General features: G+C 45.2%; 7 protein-coding genes across 10 annotated transcripts; 6 read left to right on the forward strand and 1 right to left on the reverse strand.

Annotated features, from left to right (window-relative positions):
• Nucleotides 1-106: 106 nt before the first annotated feature.
• Nucleotides 107-2,201, reverse strand: LOC6588746 (fidgetin-like protein 1). 3 transcript variants are annotated; one of them, XM_026988728.1, is made up of 7 exons: nucleotides 1,843-2,201; nucleotides 1,626-1,768; nucleotides 1,472-1,569; nucleotides 1,116-1,405; nucleotides 637-1,056; nucleotides 434-576; nucleotides 107-170 (listed from the first exon to the last, which is right to left on the reverse strand). In XM_026988728.1, the coding sequence occupies exons 1-6, from the start codon at nucleotides 2,128-2,130 to the stop codon at nucleotides 457-459; spliced, it is 1,359 nt and encodes a 452-aa protein (XP_026844529.1). In that variant the 5' UTR covers nucleotides 2,131-2,201; the 3' UTR covers nucleotides 107-170; nucleotides 434-456. The 3 variants fall into 3 exon arrangements, with proteins under 3 accessions (XP_026844529.1, XP_026844527.1, XP_026844528.1); XM_026988726.1 differs by having other exon boundaries at nucleotides 1,472-1,572; XM_026988727.1 differs by having other exon boundaries at nucleotides 122-170; nucleotides 451-576; nucleotides 1,472-1,572.
• Nucleotides 2,202-2,980: 779 nt separating this feature from the next.
• Nucleotides 2,981-5,221, forward strand: LOC6588745 (facilitated trehalose transporter Tret1). 2 transcript variants are annotated; one of them, XM_026988500.1, is made up of 7 exons: nucleotides 2,981-3,178; nucleotides 3,245-3,379; nucleotides 3,453-3,685; nucleotides 3,758-4,432; nucleotides 4,505-4,708; nucleotides 4,771-4,836; nucleotides 4,917-5,221. In XM_026988500.1, exons 2-7 carry the CDS (start codon nucleotides 3,322-3,324, stop codon nucleotides 5,136-5,138), a joined length of 1,458 nt encoding a protein of 485 aa, XP_026844301.1. In that variant the 5' UTR covers nucleotides 2,981-3,178; nucleotides 3,245-3,321; the 3' UTR covers nucleotides 5,139-5,221. The 2 variants fall into 2 exon arrangements, with proteins under 2 accessions (XP_026844301.1, XP_002015092.1); XM_002015056.2 differs by having other exon boundaries at nucleotides 3,252-3,379.
• Nucleotides 5,222-6,360: 1,139 nt separating this feature from the next.
• On the forward strand, nucleotides 6,361-8,323 carry LOC6588744 (facilitated trehalose transporter Tret1). The gene is made up of 6 exons (XM_002015055.2): nucleotides 6,361-6,502; nucleotides 6,662-6,894; nucleotides 6,957-7,087; nucleotides 7,143-7,504; nucleotides 7,569-8,050; nucleotides 8,117-8,323. The coding sequence occupies exons 1-6, from the start codon at nucleotides 6,454-6,456 to the stop codon at nucleotides 8,261-8,263; spliced, it is 1,404 nt and encodes a 467-aa protein (XP_002015091.1). The 5' UTR covers nucleotides 6,361-6,453; the 3' UTR covers nucleotides 8,264-8,323.
• Nucleotides 8,324-10,785: 2,462 nt separating this feature from the next.
• On the forward strand, nucleotides 10,786-12,446 carry LOC6588743 (facilitated trehalose transporter Tret1). Its single transcript, XM_002015054.1, has 6 exons — nucleotides 10,786-10,855; nucleotides 10,910-11,139; nucleotides 11,196-11,326; nucleotides 11,391-11,719; nucleotides 11,774-12,186; nucleotides 12,246-12,446. Exons 1-6 carry the CDS (start codon nucleotides 10,786-10,788, stop codon nucleotides 12,444-12,446), a joined length of 1,374 nt encoding a protein of 457 aa, XP_002015090.1.
• A 1,114-nt stretch (nucleotides 12,447-13,560) lies between these two features.
• On the forward strand, nucleotides 13,561-15,275 carry LOC6588859 (facilitated trehalose transporter Tret1). Its single transcript, XM_002015053.2, has 6 exons — nucleotides 13,561-13,665; nucleotides 13,727-13,956; nucleotides 14,020-14,150; nucleotides 14,204-14,532; nucleotides 14,589-15,001; nucleotides 15,063-15,275. The coding sequence occupies exons 1-6, from the start codon at nucleotides 13,596-13,598 to the stop codon at nucleotides 15,261-15,263; spliced, it is 1,374 nt and encodes a 457-aa protein (XP_002015089.1). The 5' UTR covers nucleotides 13,561-13,595; the 3' UTR covers nucleotides 15,264-15,275.
• Nucleotides 15,276-15,430: 155 nt separating this feature from the next.
• Nucleotides 15,431-17,141, forward strand: LOC6588858 (facilitated trehalose transporter Tret1). Its single transcript, XM_002015052.2, has 6 exons — nucleotides 15,431-15,531; nucleotides 15,588-15,817; nucleotides 15,878-16,008; nucleotides 16,065-16,396; nucleotides 16,457-16,869; nucleotides 16,932-17,141. The coding sequence occupies exons 1-6, from the start codon at nucleotides 15,438-15,440 to the stop codon at nucleotides 17,130-17,132; spliced, it is 1,401 nt and encodes a 466-aa protein (XP_002015088.1). The 5' UTR covers nucleotides 15,431-15,437; the 3' UTR covers nucleotides 17,133-17,141.
• Nucleotides 17,142-17,373: 232 nt separating this feature from the next.
• LOC6588857 (facilitated trehalose transporter Tret1) lies at nucleotides 17,374-19,230 on the forward strand. Its single transcript, XM_002015051.2, has 6 exons — nucleotides 17,374-17,469; nucleotides 17,541-17,770; nucleotides 17,848-17,978; nucleotides 18,092-18,438; nucleotides 18,489-18,901; nucleotides 18,957-19,230. Exons 1-6 carry the CDS (start codon nucleotides 17,391-17,393, stop codon nucleotides 19,155-19,157), a joined length of 1,401 nt encoding a protein of 466 aa, XP_002015087.1. The 5' UTR covers nucleotides 17,374-17,390; the 3' UTR covers nucleotides 19,158-19,230.
• Nucleotides 19,231-20,229: the final 999 nt, after the last annotated feature.

Here is a 20,229-nt window from a genome sequence, read left to right on the forward strand (position 1 = left end):
TAATTGTGAATGTGAAACGCTTTTCTTATAAATGGTATTTTATAATAGTTATAAACACCTCTGGCTTCTCTTCTTGTGCCAAAAAAGTGGCGAAAACAAATTTTAGGAATAAGAAAACTTCGCACGCAATTTTCCAACTGCCCCCGCATAGTTTTTAACTCGAAGAACTTCTGTAAATAGTTAGATTAGCTAATTAGTTAATTATTATAATTATATAATAATATGTAATATAATTATAATTAATTTATGTATACAAATGTAATTTCGATGTGCTGTGAGTTTTCAACAAAAGGAGATACATTTAGATACAACCCCAAAATCATTTTACAATTTAATCAATAGTCTTTCCTTTACTTTGTGTTCATGCATAGTTTCCAAAGTATTATTAAACAAAAAGAAAAAACAAGAAAATTATCAAATGAATTTCTCTTACTTCGAATGTAAAATCACCTTTTCTCAGTGTCTGATGCCATAGATTTCATTCCATTCGGCAAATCGTTGGCAATCCTCCGGAGAAACACTCTTGGAAATCACTTTCAGAGCCTTTTTAAAGTCCTCCATGGTTACGGCAGGCAACTGCAAATTATAAAAGTTCAATCTGTAATAGTTGTTACAAGACTCTGACAGAAGTATTACCTGATGCGGCTGTATAACCTCCATCTGGGAGTTGGTAAGCGAACGCAGCGGAGCCATTGATGCATAACGACACAGGCTATCTACATCCGCCCCTGAGTAGCCATCAGTGAGCTCCGCCAGCTCATTGATTTCGGGCGAACTAAGACTGTGCTTCACTTGGGCGAGTATCTTTTCGATGATTTGTTGACGTGCCTCCTTTGTGGGCAGTGGGACATACAAGCGGCGCACAAAGCGTCGACGCACTGCCTCATCGAGCTCCTGTGGCCGATTAGTGGCTCCTATAACCAGAATCTGATGCTCATCGTTGGTGGCAGCACCATCCAAATGTATCAGGAACTCATTTTTCAGGCGCAACGTGCTCTCGTTCTCGTTGCCAGAACGCTTCGATAGAAGTGAGTCAACCTCATCGATAAAGATAATCTGGGAAGTGCATTAAAGGTATTGGCATCGCCTAGAGGCTTTATCATCCATTAACTTACGGATGGCTGATGGGCAACAGCCACAGCAAACAAAGTCTTCACCAGCTTCTCGGCCTCGCCCACCCACTTGGAAGTAAGGGTGGAGGGATTGATGCTGAAGAACTTTGCCTTGGCTTGAGAGGCAATACTTTTGGCTATCAATGTCTTACCGGTCCCAGGCGGACCAAACAACAGAACACCTCGTGGGGGACAGCGCACGCCAGTGAACAAATCGGGACGCCGCAGCGGCAGAATAATGGCTTCCAGGAATGTTGATTTGGCAGATTCCAAGCCGGCAATATCTTCCCAGGCTACAATTTAATTGAATATATCAATATTTGTGTACATATAATAGCGCGCATACGAAATACACTTACCCACATTCTTGAAGTTGTGCATGCTCTCCCCCATTATTTGCTCAACCATTTGAGCATCAAGATGCGACAGCGAAGCCGGAATGTTGCCTGCGCTGGAACTGCTGGGAGATTGGAATTAATGCAATACGATTCGCAATGCGAAATGTGTTCTCACCCCTTGCTGCGGTTGTCATTTTGGCCCTGCCCTTGCCCTGTGGGCGGCACATAATTTGAATGAACCGTACGCCGTCCTCCGAGAGTCTTTTTCCTGTAATTCATGATATCGGATGGAGCGCTTACACCCTGTGGATTTTTTTTCTGCTTGGATTTCAACAGAAATGAAGGTTTGACAAATTTTTCGTTGATTAGCACGCACATACATATGTACATACCTTTAAATCATCCAGCGATTGCTGTTCGCGGGCAGTACGAAAGCCAAACCATTTCGGATCGGACTCCTCAGTATTATTCAAATGCACCCCCTTATTTGGATTGGTGGCTGTTTCCACAGATACCAGTCGTCCTGTTGCTGGGAAATGTGCGACTGAATTTCGCGACGCATTATCATTAGTTCCACTAGGAGCTAGTAGTTTGTGCAAATCCCTCGAAGCCAATTCATTGTGCTGGCAGCTCTCATAGGTGCCCCGGCAAGCAGGCTCAAATACGCTGGACGAGGGCATTCTAAACACCAGTGATTGCCTGGAACCGCATCGCCGACTCCCCTTTATTATCTGCTGGCATCTCTCGACGCGCTGCTTAACGATTTCCTCAGAACTCCTGCCTGTTTCCAGTTTATCAAAATGCTCTTTGGTTACAGCATTATGGATCGCATCATTTAAGTGTCTGCAATTTGTTAAAATGTTAATGCAAGGCCGTTTTTGTTTACAATAAATGAGAATCTACCGCGTGGCTTGGGCCAGCAATATTCTTTGTGTGCGCCAGGCATTTTGTTTGCTCCTGGCAGTGGGTTCTTCTGCCTGCCAAATGGCTTCGTTGGCTGCATATATCTCGCCCCATTGTTCGGGTGCCTTGGCCATTGTATTTTTACAGTTTAAACAATATTAAGACTGCGATAAACAAAAACTCCCGGCAAAAGTCAGCTGTTTATCGTGTCATAGCAGTCAGCTTTGGTATGGCTACGATCGCAGCTATCGTCATCGATAAGCCCATATCGATATAGTATCGCGTATATTGGCGGGTTTGACTGTTTAAAATTTGAAATGGAGTTTCTATGTTTTAATATATGATAGGCCTGAAGACTCTTATTAAAATGCATTTTAACTAACATATCGCAACTAGTTTTAGTTGAAAGGAAAATTGCACTCATGCACTTGCATGTTCTTCAATCGTTTATAGTTGCCTCTCAATTGCCTCTGCAATTGCTTTTAATTGACTCCGAAGAATTATTCGCATTTCAATTAACCAACTTATTGTTTGATGTCGCTGTGAGCTACCCTAGCACAGATGCCGACATCCGGACATTCATCAGCAGCAGCAACAGAGGTAGCCAACCAGGGCAGACAGTAGACAGTCCTCACATCTTATCATCTTGTGGACTCACGTTGGGCAAATATATATCTGCATAGATATTGCTCATTTTAGCTGCCAACTCAACTATACATAAGCAAGTGGGAAACACTACTCTGGTCTGGTCACGGTCCTCCGTTGGGTTCAATTGGATAACGCTGCGGGCGACTCTTTTCGGGGAGCCTCTTATCTGCTTCCACGGTAAGATAACAGCCATTGGCCCCGCAGCCATAAATACCCGCACAGCATCCATTCACCGACTCTCAGTGTGTAGCTTCAGTGCAGCGCGTTGCAGGAATATTTAGTGCGGAAAAATCAACTCTGATCGGAACAGGAGCAACATCATGTGCCTACCCACGAAAGTCAGTGGCCGGGCCATTCAGAGCGTTGCCACAGCCATTGGTGAGTGCCCCCGAACACTACCCTGATGCACAATATCACCCACTTACCCCCAGTTCTCCTCCCCCTCACTTAGGCAACCTGCTCTGCTTTAACTTTGGGATTATGTTTGGCATAACACCGGCCCACATGGCCCTCTACGAGTCGGAGACTCGAACGCCGCTGAACAAGGTGACGGATCCAGCAGGCACCGCCTGGCTGACAGGATACCTCTTCCTCAGCGCTGCTATCGGAGCTCTGGTTTCAGGAGTGTTGGCCCTGCGCATCGGACCCAAGTCGGTGCTACTCTGGTCGGGCCTGCTGCAAATTGTGAGTCCAATTCATTGATGGGTTCATGAATTGCCTAATTACAGTAACGACTTTCACGCTGACTTTCACCAGTTCGGATGGTTTTGCATTCACTTTGGCTTCGACATTGTGCACATTTACGCATCGCGGATGTTCACGGGTGTTGCCGCTGGAGCCGCCTTCGTCGTCCTGCCCATATTCATTAACGAGATATCCGAGACGCGCGAGAAGGCGGCACGACTCACCTTCACCATCGAACTGTGGCGCACCATGGGCATCCTGCTGGGCTTTGTCCTGAGCTACTACGTGCCCTACGACCTGGTCAACATAGTCGGCTGTGCTGTGTCCTTTGTGTTCACCATGAGCTTCCCGTTTGTGCAGGAGAGCCCGCACTTCTATATGCGTAACGAGAACGTGGCCTGCCTGGAGAAGTCGCTCCGCTGGTACCGCGGCATCCGCGACATCGACGACCGGGAGAAGCCCGAATACCTCAGCGAACTGGCTGAGTTCAAGGCCGAGATGAAGAGCCTGGGCAAGAACATTGGCTCAACGCCCATGCCCCAGAGCTACATTGTTCGTCTGATCTTTGTCAGCCTGCTGCTTACCGTCTGCGCCAAGCTCAGCGGCGTCTTTGTGGAGCTCAACTATGCCGCCGACTTCCTGGGACGCACTGGCTACTCCACGGAGACGAACTACGTTATCCTGGCCTCAGCCCAGTGCGTGGGCGCACTCCTGGCCCGTCTCGTCGGCCCTCGTCTGCCGCGCAAGGTCTGCTTTGACCCCTAAGACCTGTAGCGCAGCAATGCTCACGATTTGTTTTTGATTGGTTGATTTTTGCAGCTTCTGCTTTGCCTCTCCTCGCTAATGTCTGCTGCCGCGGTCATTGCGCTGGCCCTGTTCAAGCAGTTTGGTAAAGACTGGATGTTGGGTGCGTGTTGTGAGCGTTACCTGCCCATTTTCCTGTTGGCCATCCAGCTATTGTTTGTCAGCTTCGGCCTGTACCCACTGGCGGCGGTTGTCAGCAGTGAAGTGTTGCCCACAAAGGTAGGTCATGCCGTTAAGGCACACACTCCTGAAAGCCTAAACATCTCGTATCCTTCGCACAGCTTCATGATGTGCTCTACTCGCTGGCCTCTGCGTTCTCCTGGCTGCTGCTTTTCGGCATGATTGAGGTACGTTCAATTCTGGTAGCCGCAGCAACGTTGCCACATGCATGCGACTACAAATTGATTTTGGTCAATATTTCTTGCAGGCATTCAATGCGGTCAAGACCTCGATTGCTCCTGGCCTGGTCCTGTACCTGTGGGTCTTTGCCGGTGCCTCCATATTTGTGGGCTTAATATCGTTGCCCCTGCTGCCGGAAACACGCAACCGACGGGCATCCGCCGTGCAACGTGAGCTCGGCTATGTGGACGATGGGGGAGTGGCCAAGGGCTCGGCTATAACCAATGGACACATTGCCACACACATTTGAGGCATGCACCTGCTAGCTCGCATACCAACGATAGTATTAATATAATAAATGTAGATTAGTTTCGATTTAACGAAGGACAGTAACATATGCATCGAATTCTCTTATTGCATACCGACATGAAATACCTTCTAAATTCTTACTCATCCGCTCAGAAATGATTCTGGTAAAGGGGGGGCGGGAACCTCGTCTTATCTGTACTCCACTCTGTGGTACTCTTGCCCTTCTCCGAAGATCATATTAATCTTATCACGCACGGGGTGGGTTCTGCCCAGAAATTACCCAAGATAAAAGTCGCTGGAATTGCTTTTTAATTAATGATTAGCCAAAAAAACGTCCAGAACGTTGTTAATATTACGAAATGTTGGGACACGCGTTTCATATCTTTCAAACTGCTTCAAATCTACACTGAAAAAAGTTTCAAAGACAAATTGAAATTTAATCAGAAACAGTAGAGACAGAATATCTTTACGATTGGCCATCATATTTGGCTTTCCTTTTCTTTTGAGGCGCATGCTCTTAGCACGCCTTGTGGCCCCCATATCATCCTCATGATCACACAACCAGCTCCGGCACGAGTACTTTCGCTTGGTGAACAAACAGAGACAAGACCCTAAGCTGGCCAAAGAGTAATCCAAATTTACGCCTTTAATGGGGAATAATTCGGACGGACGTCTGTTTGCGGCGGGTATCTGTATCTGGGGACAGTGGCAAATATTTGCGCCTTATTAGTATGTAATTTACAATCGCAATGCCTAATCTTTCTCTCTCTCTCCTGCTCGCTCTCTTTGTTGCCCCTCTCTCTCTCTCATTACAGCTGCTGTGTCGAACGGCTATCAAATCAGGGAAATGGGCAATAATTCAAAAGCATTGGGCACTGCAATTATAATTGTAAATAATCCCTCGGGGGTTAGCAACAACAAATATGCATTCACACCCTGAGGCAGTAATATATTAGTTTTCGTTTAGTTGATTGTTCTGCCCGTTCTCTTACGAGTTCTCTATGAGCATAATGAGGTGCGGTGATAACGCCGTACCATATACGAGCAGTAGTTCCCGTAATCTACAGAGTTTGCGCTCCCTGTCGCGCATTCTCTTTACAACTTGGCTCTCTGGCGGTTTCGTGTTCATTTACGATCTAATGCAATGTATAAATATTATCTTCCAGCCACTGGTTTCGCTTAGTTAAGCGTGAAAACTTAGTGGCAAACAACGCCCATCGAGCATTCGAGGATTCGCTGTCGTCGGGCAATGCATTTTAGATGAATATACATACTGTATACACTAGTTTAATCAGTGGAAAAATCACATTAACATCATGAGTTCTTCGGGTAGTACTAAATATCAGTACCTGGCTGCCATAAGTGGTTAGTAAACCTCAAGTGAGAGTGCTGCAAAGATGTGTATTATAGTGGATATTCTACTAAAACAAGTTTAAAATCGGAATACTTAAGATATCCATTCAATATAGCATACGTTTGGGGGAAAATCAGGGTATTAAATATCTATCTTACCCTTCTCCGCAGTAAATATTGTGTCCATATCGTATGGAGCATTTTGTGGCTGGCCCTCGGCCAGTTTTCTGGAACTGGGCGGCGAGGATAGTCCCCTGGAAACGGGACCATTAAGCACTCAGGATCAGGGCTGGGTGGCATCCACCATTTGCATAGGCGGTCTTTTCGGGGGCATTCTGTTTGCCTGGCTGGCGGAGAAGATCGGCCGGCGGTGGTCCCTCCTATGGATGGCGCTGCCAAATCTGGTATGAACCATGAACCTGCATCGCATCGATTAGCTGAAAATAAAGTTCCATATTGTATGTAGATTGGCTGGATTATAATACCATTTGCCAGCACTCCAACGCACTTGATTATTGCTCGATTCATTGGCGGCGTAGCGGGAGGCGGCTGCTTTTCGGTGATACCCATTTATATAGCAGAGCTCGCATCGGACAGGTGAGATTTCTTCGTTGATAATGAGTGCCATTGATTGATTCCTTTTGTTGCTTAGTGTTCGAGGTGTTTTGGGCACATTCCTGGTGCTGACATGCAATGGTGGAGTTGTCCTGGCGTTCGTTTTGGGCTACTACTTCGACTATGCCACAGTGTCGTGGATTGTCTCTACCTTATCCTTTTTGTTTGTGGGCTGCTTCTGGTTTATGCCGGACACACCGGAGTACCTGGCCAAGCACAATCGAGTGGAGGAGGCTAAGCTATCTCTGCGCTACTATCGAAATATTCAGTTCAGCCCCGCCAAGGAACTCAGTGAAGATCTCAAACTGGAGCTGGAAAAACTGAAGCCCACAGAAAAGACAGATCTCGATGGGAATGACAATGATGGCGACGAACATGCCGTAACCTGTGCTGACTTTGGTGAGTAATTCAGAGAAAAATACGCTGCCATTGAGGTGCTAAAGAACTCCCTTCTTGTTTCCAGCTGATGTCAAGACGAGAAAGGCCTTCTTCATTGGTCTGGGCCTCGTGATGTTCAATCAGTTGTGCGGCTGCTTTGCGATGGTCAACTACACGGCTGTGATTTTCGAGCAGGCCGGCGCCAGTCTGGCACCCACTGTGTCGGCCATTATTGTCGGCTCGATTCAGTTGCTCGGCTGCTACGCGTCCACGGTTCTGGTGGAGCGAGCGGGTCGCAAGATCCTGCTGCTCGTGTCCGCCGTGGGCATTGGTCTGGGTCAGAGCGCCATGGGCAGTTATAGCTATCTCAAGGTCCTGGGCTACGACGTCAGCTCTTTCGGTTGGGTGCCCGTGGCTGGCTTCTCGTTTATGCTGCTCCTGGCCGCCAGCGGTCTGCTGACGTTACCCTTTCTGGTCATAGCGGAGATCCTGCCGCCCAAAGTACGCAGCACAGCGAATATGATACTCATGTCAGTGCTTTGGGTGATTGCCACAGCCGCAATCAAGGTGGGTCCGAGTCAACCCTCCTGGTTGCATTATAACTCTGCTATAATACTTTATCTTTTCCCGCAGTTGATGCCCCTGTTCACAGAATCACTGGGTATGCATGGGACCGTCTTTATGTTCGCCAGCATGTCCTTCAGCGCAGCTCTGTTCATAGCCATATTTGTTCCCGAAACCAAGGGCAAGACGACGGAAGCCATCTTGGCCAACCTCTAGTATTACAACTAATTTTAAATGATTTGTTAATGTTTTTATTAAAATCTCAAAACGCCTTAATTCGCCATTTATTGCATATTGATGGGAAAGCACAGCTGCCATCATTGTCTTCAAGTGTTGAAGCCTCAATCTTTCACAGCTTTCGCCCACACATCTGTGGAATATATTTTTGATTAGATAAGAACACGTGCGATAAGGACCAACCACATGGCGAATAATTGTCTCTGGGCAATTAAGAAATCTGTTCGGATGATAAAGATGCTCTTTATAGCCAGTTATACGGGTACTTGACTGTACGAGTCGTTTTTCTTATCGCCCATCAGCAAACGAGACGATTCCTCATTCATGAGTTTCATTATTTTACCTCAACATCTGCAGCGCAGATTTTTACAAAACTTCATCAATTGAAGAGAACTGTAAGACCTTTCACAGGACTTTTAATTCGTGTTGATGGGGTAGATATACCTGAAGATATAGCAACCCAATGTGTAAGTTTTTGACCATTTTTATTGTTTCTTCCACTTTGATATTTTGTTTTCCTATTTGTCGTAAAAAAAGTTTTTCAAAAAACAACCAAGTAAATATTTGAACTAAAAAATGGTCGAAATGTTATCTGTGGATACTTCGCTTAAATGCCTAAAATAGACATATTGCAATGCTTTTGATGTAAATTTTTCGACAAAATACCAGAAAGCCGACTACATTTTTTTCCGGATTTTTGTAACAAATTGTGTGCACAATTTTATTATCGGAAAAACTGTTAAAATTTAATAATAAACCATTTTGTGAGGTCCTAAGGCCATTTACTGAACTTTCAGAGGAAAAAATACTAATTTCTGTGGGTGAATGGGACCTTTATTTGTAGGTATATGCAAATAAAAGCTACCATATATATAAAAGACTTGCACTCAGCTTTAATCCTGTAAAGCACAAGTTTATCTCACATTTTTAGAAAAGCTCAAAAAGGTAAATGCTTACACTTACAACAGAAATTCAATATTAAATGTAGCCTACTAATAGGAGACACAGTTAAGGGAAATACTATTCACAGGTAATACAATTGTGTAGGGAAGTTCTTAGACCGAGGTACAGCATCTTAGTCTGCCCAGGGCCCGGGACCTAAGGGAGGACTTGTTCCTCACCCTATTCCCTGGCTACTGCACCAATCTATCTCCCCAGAGCTCCGCAGAGACCCTTGTTGGTTCCAGGTATCCTACTGCGGTTGGTGCTCGCTGAATTGGCATCGTAGCCAATGAATGAGGTCTCTTATAGGTCTCTTATAGTCTTTGAGATCTAGGCACTTTTCAAGACGGACGGACAGACTGTACTTTTTATATGGGTACGGAACCGTTTCTTCCTGGATGTTACAGTTACACACATCCACTTCCACCACAAAACTAATATACACGAGAAAGGCTCCAATTTCCTGAGGGAGTGACGCGTTGTTGTTCTTGCCGAGGGATGGGGGTTTATTTTCTTGTAGGTTTTTTTTCTTTGAAGTGTGGTTCTTTTCCTTACTATACATGACTTATACTTTAACAGACTAGAAGGTTGGTGATACCGACCATATGGCAAAAGCAGAAAAATCAAATCATTTCTTTGGTACTTCAGGAGGAAGGGGCCTTGTTTTTGTTGTGGAACATTGTTGCTTTTGCCGGAAGAGAGATAGCCAAGGGTTTTCCCATAACTGGTGTTTGTATTATTGTAGGAAATGATTTGTATTTTCAAACGAGATTTTTTTCCGATAGTCGTATTCGACTTGCCTGTGTCGGGTCTTGGTTATGATTTGCACTGGTTTCATCCTTCTATTGATGTGGGCTCAATTCTCAAGTGCCCTCTCAGCATCGCAAAACCCTAGATCCAAGACAATCATTGGTCGCGTTCACCAGCACAACTTGATCAGCCTCAGTAATGGATTTCATACAATAGTGCCGATGATTAGAGATTTCCATGAATACGTTCAAGCTATAAATGCTTTCGAGCGAAACGTATATGTATTAATACTATATAGTATTCTGATTAGAAGGAGAGGAATCGTTGCGGAGGTCAAAGTACACTCCGAGAGAGAAGGAATACTGAGGATAAAGTACGCTCCAAAAGAAATGGGATTCGAAGGATAGAAGAGGAAGGTGATCGCCAGAGCTGTTGGCGAATCCCTCTACCACAGTAGTCAATACATACCCCTTGACTGTCCGGGGACGAACTAGTTCCGATGGCTCTGCCGGAGCTGCTTTTATACACAAAAATCAGCTGTTGTGCCACGTTGTAACACGTTTTTCTCGATCAGCTGTCAACCAGCTCTAAGATACACGTTAAAGCTTAGTAAGGGTTAGTAAGAACTGCAATTTTGTTTTTATCTTGTGAAATGTCTCCCACTCGCAAGCTTAAGATTTATTATTCGCTTGGCAACATACTTGGCATACAGCTGTCATACATGAGATTTTGCTGTTTACCGGATCCCATAAAAACGCGGACTGGCATTTAAGATGAGACACTACCAGAAAACATTCAGACTGAACGAAATGACAAGAGTATTTCAGAATTCTCTACTGCAGGCCAAAACGCGTTATCAACTGTTGGCCACAGTGATCGGTGAGTGGAGGAATCAAATCCTTCGAAAGATTCGTTAATGGACTTTGTGTAAAGTGAACATCATTACCTTTGGACATGGCGTTGGTGTTGGTTGGCTGTCGCCGACTTTATCGAGGATCCAAGCCCCCGATTCGCCCCTGGACTTTGCAGTCAACATCGACGAGATATCCTGGCTGGGTTCAATGATCGGACTTGGAAACTTAGCTGGAAATCTGGCCATTGCCTTTCTTTTGGAACGGACGGGGAGAAAGTTTTGCATTTATCTTCTGGCCGGACCATATGCAGTGCGTATCATCATGGTTGTATTTTTGTTCCCTAAGGAAGACTTTTGATTTTGCAGTGTCTGTGGATTCTCGTATACTGCGCCTCCAACGTGGGCTATCTCTATACAGCGCGATTCCTGTGCGGGTTCACTGGAGGCGCATTGTATATAGTAGTTCCCATTTTCATCAGTGAAGTCGCCGATCCCAGGTTAGTTGATAAACTAAGTCATGCAAATAAATCCTTCTTTTTTATATATTTGACTACTCCAAAGCATTCGAGGAGCCCTTAGTTCCGTGATGATGATGTATTTCAACTTTGGAGTATTGGCTGGCTATACAATGAGCACGTATCTGCCATATCATGTCGTACCCATCGTGGGTATTATGCTGCCGATTGCCTATTTTTTCGCAAGTCTTATGCTCCCTGAAACGGCGCCATATCTCCTGAAGCGGAGCCAATTGAATGCAGCTGAGAAATCCTTCAGATACTATACAAATCAACAGGGAGGAGTAACGTCCAAGGCACAATTTGAAGATCTTCGATCAGCGGTCCTTCTTCAGCAGTCGCAGTCCACATCTCATCTGAGTTATAAAGACTTGAGTAAGTGATCATTTTATTAGAGTAAAACGTATTTCACTAATGTGTTTCTTCTAGTTACCAAGCCTGCCCTCAAGGCGTTTGGTGCCGCTGCTGTCCTGTGCGCGGGACTTGAGCTCAGCAACGTTTATAGCTTCATCAACTACATGTCTGATATTTTCACCTCATCTGGATCGGTGCTGGACGTCAACACCTGTACGATCATCATCGGAGTAGTGCAAATTATTGGAGTCTATACCTCGACCATATTCGTGGACATCGTTGGACGACGGCTCCTCATGCTGATCTCTACCCTAGGCGTGGGCATAGGATGCATCGCCTTTGGGTGCTTTACCCACTTTGCGGAGCACTACGATCTCAGCCAGTTCAATTGGCTTCCACTGGCACTGATGATTCTCATAATTTACTTTGCCAACATTGGGATAAATTCGCTATTTTGCCTTGTGATGGTGGAACTTTTTCCATCGAAGGTAAGAAGCTCTCTCCCTTCTGAGGAGTCTCATCGGAAAACTGACGATCCTCTTTTCAGATACGCTCTTTGGCTACCTCGATGTCATTGATATGGATGAGTCTCTTGATCTTTTGCACTTTGAAATTGTTCCCTTATTTGATGCACAATTGGGGCATATCGATTACCATGTGGTTCTCAGCCACTTGGAGCCTGCTGACTTTTATTTATTTCTTGCTGTTCTTGCCGGAAACTAAGGGAAAATCCATGATTGAAGATTAAAATTTGAGCCGGAATAACTTGGTGCTTTATTTTTGACTAACTATTCAGAGAGTAGAGGTGTACATTAGGTATGTTCATGCAGATCTCCCAGAAGAGCATTCACCTATATTTTTTATAACATAGCTTCTATCAGAAGCTAATGTACATATATCCACAATAAATGGAGTATCACATATCTCGTTGCCGACGCACTCGTCTAAAGCGTTCTCTCTTACTTGCTTAACTCTTATATCATTAATTAACTTATTTTTTACTGGGATAGTAATAAAGAATCACAGTTTTAGCTTCCTATTTGAGCAATGTCTTCCAAACCTTATTCGCTCGCGCCATTGTTTACGATCTGTTGACATAATATTATAAACATTATCATCTAGACGGTTCTAAAGCTGAGATAAGTGTTCTCTAAAGGAACAGTGTCCAACACACTTTGGGGAATAAAATAAATGTATTTAGTAATGTAAATATTAGCTATAATATAACTAATAGCGAAATAGAGTAACGAGTTAAGAGTAAAAAGTAACGAGACCTGACACCTGAATGAAAGAGAAAATTAACAGTATTATGATTGCCTTTAATACAGATAACATTAGTACCTAGAATTATTCCAAACTAAAGATTATTTCTCAGAAAAACTTTAGTTTTATTTGTAAATAGAGGCTTGTACGTTTGCCTGGTGGACAGGTGACCTTTCAATACTCTGTTTCAAGATATTGAAAGGATAGCCTACTTTGGGGAGACCAAAAACATTTCCTAGTGGAAGTATTCTCTTACTTTTACCTCCATAGACAAGCCTCTTTTTTTGAGATACGACAAGAGTTTTCGTTTCGTAAAATCGCAATTCATTGTTTGACTTGTGAATTGCCACACGGCCGGCATTTAATCTATTTGTTTGGTGACAGAACTCCGAGTATTTGTTCTCAAATACGATGCTCTCACCTGATACCAGACGAACCGAAAACAAAATCCAAATTCACAGATTTAGGCACCACCAGATGTAAGCGTACGTCTTCTATAAACTCGAATACAACGGACTATAAAGTTTACTGTCGAAATATTCCGTGAGCTTTTGCTTTTTGTGGAATATCATAAGTACGCCGTTCGGCATTTGCGTACAGATACTCTCGACTGGAAGACATTTCGCAGGCAAAAATGAAAAACATCTGCCAGAATTCCCTACTGCAGCCCAAGACACGGTTTCAGCTGTTGGCCACAGTGATCGGTAAGAGTCAGGAAGAGATCTCGGTTTGAAAACCATGAATTATAATAATTTTGGTCGACAGTGAACATCATAATGTTTGGTCATGGCGTTGGTGTGGGTTGGCTGTCGCCGACTTTAACGAAGATCCAAACCCCCGATTCGCCTCTGGACTTTGCAGTGAACATCGACGAGATATCCTGGCTGGGTTCGATGCTCGGTCTGGGCAGTTTGTGCGGCAATCTGACGATGGCTCTGCTGCTGGAACGAGCCGGGAGAAAGTTTTGCATTTATCTAATGGCCGGACCGAATGTGGTTCGTAAATTATTTTTGAAGAGTTATTGGTTCCATTAGCAGAATAATCTGTTGCCTTTACAGTGTCTGTGGATTCTCATTTACTGCGCCTCGAATGTGGGCTATCTGTATGCAGCGCGATTCCTGTGTGGATTTACTGGAGGCGCTGGTTATGTAGTAATTCCCATTTTCATCAGTGAAGTGGCCGATTCCAGGTGCGTAGATACCACACACATTATTCCGATCGCAATAAAACAGTATCTTTTAGCATTCGAGGTGCCCTGAGCTCTATGCTGATGTTATCTGTCAATCTAGGAATACTGGCTGGCTATATATTGAGCACTTATCTGCCATACCACATCGTTCCCTATTTGGGAATATTGTTGCCCATTTCGTACTTTTTGGCCAATTTTTTGCTACCCGAAACACCACCATATCTTCTCAAAAGGAGCCAACTGAGTGCAGCCGAGCAATCGTTCAGATACTATAGAAATCAACAAACAGGAGAAACGTCTAAGGCACAATTTGAAGAGCTGAGAACAGCAATACTGGCCCAGCAGGTCCAGAACAAAACATCCTTGAGTTACAGAGATTTGAGTGAGCTAACATCTGTACGATTTTCTTATAGCAAATCTAATCTTACCTTCCATTAGCTACCAGGCCCGCTCTGAAGGCTATCGGTGCAGCGGCTGTCCTGTGCATGGGATACCAGTTCAGTGGCGTCTTCAGTTTCATCAACTACATGTCTGATATATTCGCCTCATCTGGATCGGTGCTGGACGTCAACACCTGTACGATCATCATCGGAGCAGTGCAAATTATAGGAGTCTATACCTCGACCATATTCGTGGACATCGTTGGACGACGGCTGCTCATGCTGATATCTACCTTGGGTGTGGGCATTGGATGCATCGCCTTTGGCTGCTTCACCCACTTCGCGCAGATCTACGATCTCAGCGAGTTCAATTGGCTGCCACTGGCATTGATGATTCTCATTGTGTACCTGGCCAACATCGGGCTTATTGGGATTTTCTTCCTTGTGTTGGTGGAACTCTTTCCATCTAAGGTAGGAAACTCTCTTCCGAGGAGTCTCATCAGTAAAGTAACCGAAACGGTTCTCATTTCAGATACGCTCTCTGGCTACCTCCATATCGGTGATATTCCTGAGTATCCTGGTCTTCTGTACCTTGAAGCTATTTCCCCTGTTCCTTCACTTTTGGGGCATATCGATTACGATGTGGTTCTCGGCCATCTCGGCATTGCTTACTTTTGTTTATTTTTTGTTGTTCTTGTCCGAAACCAAGGGAAAATCTATGATTGAAGATTAAAACTTTATCTAAGTGTTTTTTGGGTTCATCTGTCAGACAGAGACGTTTACAGAGACTAAGAGCTGTAGTAAATGGCTTCGAGTTTATCTGTAGATAAGCGGGCAGCGCGGATTTAATGGGGAAGATCAGGTATTAAGTGAGGCTCTCATTCAGTCCGGCAATGGTAACGCAGCCATGACGTTTAATTTGCGGTTGGCTCCGCTCTTTGACGATCCCAGTTGTCTGCTGAGTGCCAGGAATCGATATCAGTTTCTGGTTACCCTGCTGGGTAAGAATTCTTCGGCTCGGCCAGAGGATCCAGTACTCCAATATTCCGTTCCGCAGTGAACATTGCCACCTTCTCGCATGGCCTGGGCGTGGGCTGGATGTCCCCGGTGATGAGGGATCTGCAAACCGCACAGTCTCCTCTCGATTTTGCCGTACTTGTGCAGGAGATATCGTGGATTGGCTCGCTCGTGGGCATTGGCAGTGTCATGGGCAACCTTCTGGCGGGCACTCTACAAGATCGCATCGGTCGGAAGATGGTCATGTTCGGCATTGCCATTCCCTACTCGGTAAGAAGGACGATCCAGAATTATTTCACCATGTAGATGGGGGATCTCTGATACTTCCAGATCTTCTGGTGTCTGATCTACTTCGTGCAAAGTGTGGAGTACCTGTATGTGGGTCGTCTGATGGCCGGAATGACTGGCGGCGCCTGCTACGTTGTTCTGCCCACATTCATTAGCGAGATTGCGGATACCCAGTGAGTCTTTCAAGCGGACTACACCATCAATTCCTTCTCAATATAATCTCCCACAGCATTCGCGGGCGTCTGGGGTCCATGATTTTGCTGTCCGTCAATACGGGCGTTCTCACGGGCTACATCATATCCACGACAGTTAGCTACTTCACGGCACCCCCTTTTATTATTGCCCTGCCGGTCTGTTACTTCATCTGCAATTTCCTGTTTCCGGAAACCCCGCATCATCTCATACGTAAGGGGAAATTCGCGGCAGCCGAGAAGTCCTTCAGGTTCTATAAGAACATCAAAAGCGAGGACATCAAGGCTGTCAGGGAGTTTGAGGAACTAAAGTCTGCCTTGACCAAGGCGCAAGCTGAAAGCGATATGTCCTTCAACTACAGGGATTTCAGTGAGTAGCAGCTCCATATCCCATTGAAACCCAGGACTTGCAACTTTTCCCATTGTGTAGTCACCAGGCCCGCTTTCAAGGCCTATGCCTCGGCGCTGACTCTACTCATTTGCAACCAGTTCAGCGGCAGTTTCTGCATCACCACCTATTTGTCGGACATTTTCGCCGCCTCGCACACCACCCTGGACGTGGGCATGTGCACCATCGTGATTGGCGTACTGCAAATCGTGGGCAACTATGTGACCACTTTGCTGTGCGACAAGTACGGACGCAGGATCCTGATGCTGATCTCCACATCGGGGGCGGCTGTCTGTTTGGCCACCTTTGGGTGCTTCACCTTCTTTGCCAGCAGAAACGATCTATCGTTGGTGGGTTGGCTGCCCCTCGTGATCCTCTCCTTCTATGTGTTTCTCTGTAACATTGGAATGGTTGGGTGCCTGTTTGTGGTGCTCGTTGAGCTGTTTCCAGCAAAGGTAGGTCTTGGGATCATCATCCAAATGCCAAGTATTTCAAGTATCTATTGAATCTTTTTCAGATTCGATCGGCGTGCGTATCCACCTTTGTGGTCATCCTCAGCTCCACAGTTTTTCTGACACTCAAGATCTTCCCGATCTGTGTGGCCGTCTGGGGGATTTCCGTGACCATGTGGTGCTGCAGTGTGATTACGTTCTCCTGCTTTCTCTACTTTAGCTTCTATTTGGAGGAGACCAGGGGCAAATCGCTACTGGAGGCTTAGGTGATTTACTGCAAAGATAACGAGAACTTATCAAAAAGACATCGCACCCGTGCGATTAGCCTAAGCCCAGAATTTATCTTTATATGGCCATAGGATACCCGGCCAGATACAGATACTTAAGTTGATTGTTCCCTTCGAACGACATTTCAGTGAACAAAGACACCTTGACAATGCGACAGCAACGAGCAAAAGGCTAATAAAGAACTAGGAATTACATCAAAAACCCGAACATCTAGTTACTTTTTTCCACTTACCAAAATGCTTGGGAGACTCTTTGCACGTCCCAATTGCCTATTGAATCGCCGCAATCGATACCAATTACTGACCACTCTGATAAGTGAGTATTTTCCCGGACACTTGACGGCTGCAATATCGATCATTCCAGATCCTGGTTAACCATTTCCGCAGTCAATTTGATATCTGTTTCGCATGGCATTGGCATTGGCTGGCTGTCGCCCACACTGCGGAAGCTCCAGTCGAACTCCCCCATTGGCTTTGAGGTGAAATCCGAGTTCGAAATCTCCTGGGTGGGCTCCATGCTGGGCATGGGCTCAGTGACTGGCAATATACTGATTGGAACGCTCCTCGGGCGCTTGGGCAGCAAACGATGCCTGCTGTTCTTGGCCATTCCACATTCGGTAAAATTCATGCAACAAAAAGACAGAATACTCTCGGAGATGGTGCCTCATTGTGTCGCGTGCGTGTGTTCTTTTAGTGCTTGTGGTTCCTGGTCTACTTTGCCCAGAGCGTGGAGTACCTCTATGTGGGCAGGCTATTGGCTGGCATCACGGGCGGCGGCATGTACATTGTTCATCCCATTTTCCTCAGTGAAATCTCAGACGCAAAGTAAGTAGCCGATGATTTATTGTCACAGCCAGGGGGCTTTTGCAATGACAAAGATAAGCCTAAGGCTGCAATGTCACGGCACAAGGAACTAATCGAAAATTAATCACTTACAGCATCCGTGGAACCTTCTCGGCGATGGTCATGCTATCGGTGAATGTCGGCGTGCTGGGGGGCTACATTGTGGGCACTCATCTGGCCTATTACGACATACCCTGGATGGTGTTGGTTCTTCCGCTGTGCTACTTCATTTCCATCCTGCTGTTCATACGAGAGTCGCCCATGCATCTGATACGCATCGGGAAATATGCGGCAGCCGAGAGATCCTTCCGTTACTACAAGAACATCAAGGATGGCGACAACATTAATGATCAGAACCGTTCCATGGAGGAGTTCGAGCACATGAAGATTGCCCTGACCAAAGGCGATGATAAGAAAGATGCCGTCACATTCAAGGACTTTGGTAGGTTCAACATTTTCAGAGGATCTTTTAACAATTACGAATCGTTTCAGTATCGCGTCCTGCACTCAGGGCGTATGGTCCGGCCCTTGTTCTGCTGATTGCCAACCAGTTCAGCGGTCTCTTCACCATGGTCAACTATATGTCCGATATATTTTCGAAATCGGGCAGCACCATGGATCCGGACACCTCCACAATCATTATCGGAGCGGTACAGATCATGGGCAGCTATGTTACCACCCTGCTTTGCGATATCTGTGGCCGCAAGCTCCTCATGCTCGTGTCCACCGCCGGCGTTGCCATCAGCCTAATATCCTTTGGGTTTTTCACAAAGTACGCCCAGACGTACGATCTGAGCGAATGGAGCTGGGTGCCGCTGGTCCTCATGTCGATGGACATCTTTCTGGGCAACATTGGTCTCGTGGGCTGCTTCTTTGTCTGCCTCGTCGAAATCTTTCCCCTTAAGGTAGGGAATATCTCTACGAAAGTGTTTTTTTTTTTAATTGTTTTGTTTTTTCCAGATACGTGCCAAAGCTGCTTCGATTGCAATTGTTGTTTGCAGCAGTTTTGTCTTTCTAATGCTGAATATTTTCCCACTTTGCATGCGACACTGGGGCATATCGGCCACCATGTGGTCGTGTGGTGGCGTCTCGGCGTTTAGTTTTATTTTCTTTGCATATTTCCTGAAAGAAACCAAGGGCAAGTCAATGCTAGAAGACTGAAGAACAAATATGGAAAGCATTCAAAGTGTAAAAAACAGCTGAATGTTAAATAAATATATTACCTATTCCTTTAGTTTTTGTATTCTTTTGAAATAATACCTATGCGTGTATACCCCTATAGCACATTCTGGAACAGCATCAATAACCGTGTCAATATGGCTTATTTTTCAATGTCCCTATGTTTTTTTTGCATCTGAGACTTTAAGACCTTTCACAATTTTCCGCTGCACGCGGAATATACATATTGTAAGTTGAAAAGCTGCTTCAACCGATGGTTTTAAGTCAGGGTTCGGCAGGGCCCTATTTTATGTGCATAGGGAAGTGCACTGCGGCGCTGCGTAATCCGCACCAATACAACAACACTTTTTGTTCCATTTTGTTTGCTGTCTACTCACACAAACGCACTGCAATGTGTTCGTGTCGACCTCTAAAAAAAAAGTCAACAAAATGCAACGCATCAGTGGTGGTCTTGGTGTAGGTCCTGCGTTTCCAACGGAAGTTTGACATCAGATTGAAGACTATTTTTAGTGACTGCTGAACGTCCATTGTGGCCGAAACGGAAATTAATTTCAGTCTGGGAAACACCTCCGCTGATGTTGATTCGGATTTTTCACTCTGTTGGCAGCCAGAACAAAAAAATAATAAAAATATAATAAACAAATATATAAACAAAAATATAACACCTACGGATATGAGGGCCGCGGTGTCCTTTCTTTTAACACCCATCAACGCCAAGGATGTAAAGAACCAAATCCAGCTACAACTGGCTGGAAGGGGTCTCCTCAGGACCGAGACACCTGGGAGACGCCTCTCATCTGACACACACAATGTACACACCAACACCTACTGCCCGGTATGACATGGCCGAGCTGCGAGCTGAAGGCCCTAGCATCCAAAGCTCGTTGAACTATTATTAAGTTGTATATTGTCAACTAGATTTAATTTGTTGAAATAAAAAGATATATTACACATTTGTTTTTCGCAAATCGAAGCCCTCGACAGTGCCGTAATTATTGAAGTGAAAATATTGTTTGACGGGATTTCTGCTTACATTTGCATGTACAGTATGTGT

This window comes from Drosophila persimilis, unplaced genomic scaffold (genome assembly GCF_003286085.1).
Source record: "Drosophila persimilis strain 14011-0111.01,24,50 unplaced genomic scaffold, DperRS2 tig00000191-arrow-pilon, whole genome shotgun sequence".
NCBI lineage: Eukaryota > Metazoa > Arthropoda > Insecta > Diptera > Drosophilidae > Drosophila > Drosophila persimilis.